Genomic DNA, 6,190 nt, shown 5'->3' on the forward strand with positions numbered 1-6,190 from the left:
TGGCAGCAGGTGCAAATGAGCTGAATTTGTTCTTCAATAGATTCAGCACTGGACGCCCCTGCTGGCCCTTCCCCCGCCAGTCTTTACACAGCCAATACACATCTCACCAGTGACCCCTTCCTGCCTAACACCTCCGGAGCGGAGGGAGTGAGGTGGAGCTCACTCCCACCTAGCCAAGGGCGAAGAAACCTGGAGAAAGTCCACCAAGGCAGCAAACCCAGGCTGCATCAGCACCCGGGGCCTGAAGACCTGTGCTGCACAGCTGTCTGGGATCCTGCCCTTGATCTTCCACCTGAGCCTGAAGATGAGAAGTGTACAGATTCTATGGAAAACATCCTCCATAGTGCCAGTGCCCAAGAAGCCCATCCCATCTGAATTTCCTAGAAAGTCTCATCCTGGCTCAACTCAGACCCTTGGTGGCCCCTGCCCTGGACTCTTCAATTTTGCGTATCAGCTCTTGTTGGTATGGACGATGTTGTTATCTACCTGCTGCAGCGTGCTCACTCTCACCTTGATGGTGGTAGGGGCACTACCACCTCTATGACCATGGTCCTTGGTTTCTCCAGTGCCCTTAACACCATTCAACCCTTTCTGATGAGTGAGAAGCTGCTCAGGATGGGTGTCAGCTCCTCCACTCTGGATCTCCTGGATTACTGACTATTGCCCCTTTTCCATTGTACAGTTTTAGCACTACTCGGCTCTACTCTACTCGACTCAACTCAGTTTTGGTCATTTTTCATTACAGTTGAGTACCACCTCAACGTGGGCGGGGCCATCATAGTGCGGCAGCGCGAAACTGGGGTGATGCCATCAAGCACAGAAATGCACCTCCTCGTAGGACAACGGTGTTGTTTTGCGAGTAGCATTAGTCATTTGCTTTGCTGAATACTAGAAAAATGCGAAACAATCAGGCACTGTTGCCGGTTTTTAAAAAATGGCGGGTTTGATTCTTATGTCAGACACGTTCGGGTGTCGCACTTATGACACCTCTAGTGAGATCACTCCCTGTCAGTGCTGACTCATGAGGTCTGTGACTGGGCACCAGTTGCTCTGCTGAACGAGCCAAGGCTGAAATGTTGTATTAATGTAGATAAAACATGGTATTTGTTTAAAAGGAGTTTATTTAACCTGCCTCTGTTCAGATGCCAGTAACAGAAATACTACTGTAGGTAGGATAAATCTAAGACTGCAGCTCAGAACCACTGCTTTATATAAAACAAAGTTTCATTTGTTAGCACAAAAGGCCCATAGAAATTAGCCTGCAAATGGTGTATATGTTCATGCATTATTTATTTTGTTAATAATCTTTGATCCCATATTTGAATATGATGTGTTTAACATTTTAGTAGTCCAGGCAGCCTCTGATTATGAAGTTCTTCTCATCTTTACATTTTCATGCTGCTTGAGGCGCAACCTAGGGATGAAGAGGTTGATCCATTCAAATATGCAGCCCTTTGGTCGTGAGCAGTTCCTTGTTGGGTTTCCATGAACTTTAATGTTTATTAAAGGTCTTCAGAGAATAATTTTATGATGTCCCAACCTTTTATTTAGCACTACTGTTATGTAAAATGTGTGTCCAAATATTTGATCTATGACAAGACTCAGCAGAAACATGGTGAAATGGTGACATTTTCATCATGATCATTATCACCCCAGACGTTTCCCTTTTACTCAGAAATAGTTTACTCAGCATCCCTGGTTTCAGGATGAATATAATGGCCTCCACCATCTTCCCTGTGGGGGAAACTGAATTTCATAACCTGCCCAGAGTAAAAACATGGCATCCTAGGCAAGTCTGTTCCATTGCTTTGTACTAGAAGCAGCTTGTGAGATGCATGACACAATCTCATACACAGCAGCAAAGGAAAATTACGTTAAAATGCTGTCTAAAATGTGACCTCTGAAGACTAAATTCAGATGAAGCACCTATATTGATCTAATTTGCTTGTGAGCCTAAACAGCAACAACAGTGCAGGCAGTAAATCGCATTCAGTCTGACAGTGGTATTGATCAGCCTACAAACAGCCGATTATGGGAGGTAACGGTGGTGCCTGGCAGCTTTGCCACATTCACTGTGGTTTTAACATCTGTATCACCAGCTTATTTCATATTATAGGCTGGAACAAACATCAACCTCTAGAGGCCACAGTAGCAACTTTAGCCTTGTTCTCTGATAGCCTTTAAATAAGATCACATTAAATCCTTATAAAATCATACTGCAGTGGAGGACATATGACTATCTTTGTTTGCTTGACATTCTTCGGTGTGGTACTTTCCACAGAAACCCAACCTATAATGCACTTGCAGACACTGTGACAAATGGAACTCTAATATAGTCTTGTACAGAGTACAGTAACTCATTTAAAATTCACTCTGCACTATCAGCAGCTCGACCACAAGGCAAGTACTGGAAATGGATTTTGATCAATAGCTGTTCATCTGGCCTTCCCTGACACTGTCAAACTCTATTTAAAGTAGTCCCATAACACTGGTCTACACGGAGAAAGCCTCGGAAATGAAAGTAGCTAAATTTTACCAGATTTGAGTCACTAATAAAGTAAAATTAAGTCCCGAGTGTTGATTCCAAGATACAGGTTCAAGTTAAAATTACATCAAAATAATTCAAAATTAGGTAGTTGGTGTGCAATTATGCTCCTTTTCATAGTTGGATCCTACTTTTCCTCAAAATGTGATACAGCAGTGAGAATGGTGCCACACCAATCATTATAAATGTACCTTTTTATTGATAGAAATTTGTAAGTAAATATACTCGCCTGTGTATAGATGATAATAAATCTTTCAGCACCTTTTCTAATTCATCTAATCAAAATATGAATAAGAGCATTTTATCTTAGAGGTCAATCATTTCACAAAATATATGGACCAGTGTAATTTAAAGGCCAATGTTTATATTGTTTTAGTCTGTAGAGTCACTGGCCAAACAGAGGAGATACATCATAACTTCACTTTCTCTAATAAAGCTGCCTAAATATATTCTGATGAGAATATTTCCACTATGCATTGGCTCTTTACAATACCTGTGCTGAGTGTTGTGAGACAGCAGAATTTGCGGTGGTCACTGGTTGTCATGGTTCTAATGAACTTCCTAGTCTTGACTTTTATTTTGTTAGGATTTCCTGTATTACAATTAGTTTTGTTTTTCAGTTTTACATCTTCCATTTGGCTGAATGCTCTTCACCTATGCCTCATTAGTTCTTGTGTTTTTATACCTTTTTTCTCCATTTCTTGTCTGTCCTGTTTCTTTGTCCTGTTCAATCTCTGTTATTTGCAATTCATCTAGCACTTGTTTGCTTTGGCTTTTGGATTTCCTATTTTGGATTTTCTGGAACACTTTGAGTTGGTCTTTTGTCTTTGTTTTAATAAATTGTTCTTTGCCATGCCCTCTCCTCATGTCTGCCTGCTTTGTCTGCATTTGAATTAAAACACAGGAAATGTGATCTTTTGTGCAGCTTGCTGCTTTGTGAGCTCAAAAATAAAATGGTTTACATTGTAGGAAGGATATCCTGCTGTAGCCTCTGATCAAATTCATGTTTTAGTGTTTTGGGTCGGCATTCCGGCGATGGGATCTATCTCAGTTTGTGTGTAATTTTTCCTCCAATTTTCAGTTTTTTTTTTCCTGTTCCAGCAGGTTCAAACAGCCCTGAATGACTGAAAGGATATAATGGATGTTTTCAAGTGTTCACAGCTTTTTCACTTATAATCAACTTAGTAATACCGAAGAAATGTTTGAATGATTTCTGATCATTTCTGTGTAGTTTTAAAGTTCAATTTATTTTTTTTTGTTTTAGAAAAAGTGAAAAACAAAATTATCCCTTCTTCAAATGTTACAGTAGTATGTTTTGTTTCATGACTGTAAAAACTGAAAAATAATAATGTTACACTAATTGTAATAATATGTGATTCTGTATAAAGATTCTAATATTAAGTCTTGAGGTGCAGCCGATGGCAGCTGTGTGGTTTAATCAGTTAGTCAGTAGGTTTCAGCCAGTCTCCAGATTTACAAAACCAGCACTGAGTTTCTGCCTACCAGACAAAAAACAGCATAGCAACAGTTACATACTACTACTTTCTCTATTGCCCACTCCATTCAGAAAAAGCTTATGATTTATTATTGGTCACTGATGGATACATTCTTCTCTGACATTTGTGCGTGTGGCATCTACACAGAAGTAGATATGTTGTGTGCGTGTGTGAGTGCGAGAGAGAGTGATTGAATTTCCACCTCCAAACTGGACGACTTCCCATGTCTCCTACTTCACCAGTTTGCTTTCTCTTGTCTTGGGAAGAGGCTTGAAGTTCCTCCCCCTCAGCTGGGATTCTGCCTGTTTGAATGAACAGGATGCCTGTACTAATTTACGCATGTGCTTCAGTGCGTCAGAGATGAAATCTTAGTGTGAGCATACATAACAGTGTGTGTGTCCGCATGTGTTTGGTCTCACGTCATCATCTCCTAATCTCCTCACTGCATCACTCCTCCTGTCATGCAGGTTTTGAAGTCATTAACTTCTTTATCACAATTTGCCAGCAATCTCTATTTTTCTGAGAAGATAATTGGATCAGACTCCTCTCCTGTAAGGTAAAAATGGGAAAATGAATCATTAGAAACAATCTGAAGGTTTAGTGAATCAACATCATGATGCAACAGTTAGAAAACATGAATTAGCCTGGGATGACCTCAGTTCACATAAAAAACTTGTCTGTCTTGCTTGAGGAAGTTTGCCTATTATTCACAAAACTCCTGCTCTGCTCCCTGTGGTGCTTTCCTCCTCTGATGAGTCCTTTCCTCCCTGCAGGAGCCCGGTTGCAGTCAGCCACGGTTGCTACTGTTTGGCCCTGCTGAGGTCTGTGCCAGCTGCAGCCTACATTGTGCTGGTAACTGTTCTGCGCTACCATCTCTTCATATGGAGTGTCTTTTCACCCAAATTACTGTACGAGTCCATGCACCTGCTGCTGACCACATGCATCTGTCTCTTCTTCAACACAATGGAGCAAAGTGTCAGTAAGTCTTAGAGAACCATAGACTGACTGTCTTCCCTTTAGGACGTCACGAAATCTATTAATGCTGACTGATACGTGTATATATATTTATCCTCACTCTATACTGACCTGTTCACAATGTGTGACTAGGTACTTCAGAGAGTCCATCTTCTGCGCTCTGTATATCTGGTTTGCAAAAAGTACTTTGAGAAAGCATCAAAAATGTATTTTTCTGAGTGTTTTATTTAATATTTCATTGGTGTGAAGGAAAAAAATGTTTGCAGGTGAATAAAAGTGAAATGATATAGTGATGCCTATTGAAAGAGCATAGACTTTTTTACATATACATAGTGTAAAATACCTTAGGGACTGGTGGACTGTGAGCTGCAAAGCTACTTAAACACCATGTCTGATGTTTTGGCATGTCTAATTTAGTGGCTCTGATGCTACATGGGTTTTTATGTTAAATAGAGTGTGAACATGATGTCTGGGCGTTAATGGAGCTCAGCTCTTGTGCTGACAGTCATTTTAGTAACAACCTGCAGCCGCACCGGTGTTTTTAATTATTCTGGCTGATTAGATGTTGAGTGTTACATAAGCTCGCCAAACTAAGGAGAGTGAAAGAACACAGCTGTGAATAATAAAGACGGCTGAATTCCATTAAGCTACTTCAGTTTTAGGGTCCGGGTATTGTTCACACTCTTAGAACTTCCTGAGAATAAAGCAGCACCATAGTTAATGTTATTAGTAATACATATCATTTCCCAACAAGAACAGGTCTATGGAGCCAATTTGATGTCTTTAAGTTTTGGCATTGTAAATAAAGTTTGGCATTGAAAAAAGAAGCATTGGCATCAAAACACCTTTTTTGCAAATGGGCATTAAAAATATATTTTATTTTTGTATCTTTTTGCATTATGGTGTGTTTTTCAGTGGTAATCTTTTGATACTTCCTGTTTTGTTTTTTTTTTTGTTTTTTTCAATGACGTTCTTTCTTGTACAATGCCGCTCCTTTTTTTTTTTTTTTTTTTTTACAATGCCAATGACTGTTTTTCTTTCTGACACCGTTTTGGCGTGGAGAGGGAGGGGGCTTCAAGGGGAAAGAAACACTACAACGTGGCACAGATGCACATCAGCTATCAGGCTGGTGTATAAATACAAATATTTTTCTCCTTAATTCGACTGAGGCAAG

General features: G+C 40.1%; 1 protein-coding gene across 2 annotated transcripts in view; it reads left to right on the plus strand.

Moving 5' to 3' along the window:
• Positions 1 to 5,848, plus strand: part of pigg (phosphatidylinositol glycan anchor biosynthesis class G (EMM blood group)) — a 65,916-nt gene extending 60,068 nt beyond the window's left edge. Inside the window, exon 12 of one of the 2 annotated variants that reach the window (XM_026330303.1) lies at positions 4,815 to 5,848. In XM_026330303.1, coding sequence (XP_026186088.1) covers positions 4,815 to 5,024 — 210 coding nt within the window. In that variant the 3' untranslated portion in view covers positions 5,025 to 5,848. The remainder of the gene's footprint in view (positions 1 to 4,814) is intronic. The other variant, XM_026330302.1, reaches the window with a different exon arrangement.
• The last annotated feature ends 342 nt before the right edge of the window (positions 5,849 to 6,190 follow it).

Source organism: Mastacembelus armatus, chromosome 10 (genome assembly GCF_900324485.2).
Source record: "Mastacembelus armatus chromosome 10, fMasArm1.2, whole genome shotgun sequence".
Lineage (NCBI taxonomy): Eukaryota > Metazoa > Chordata > Actinopteri > Synbranchiformes > Mastacembelidae > Mastacembelus > Mastacembelus armatus.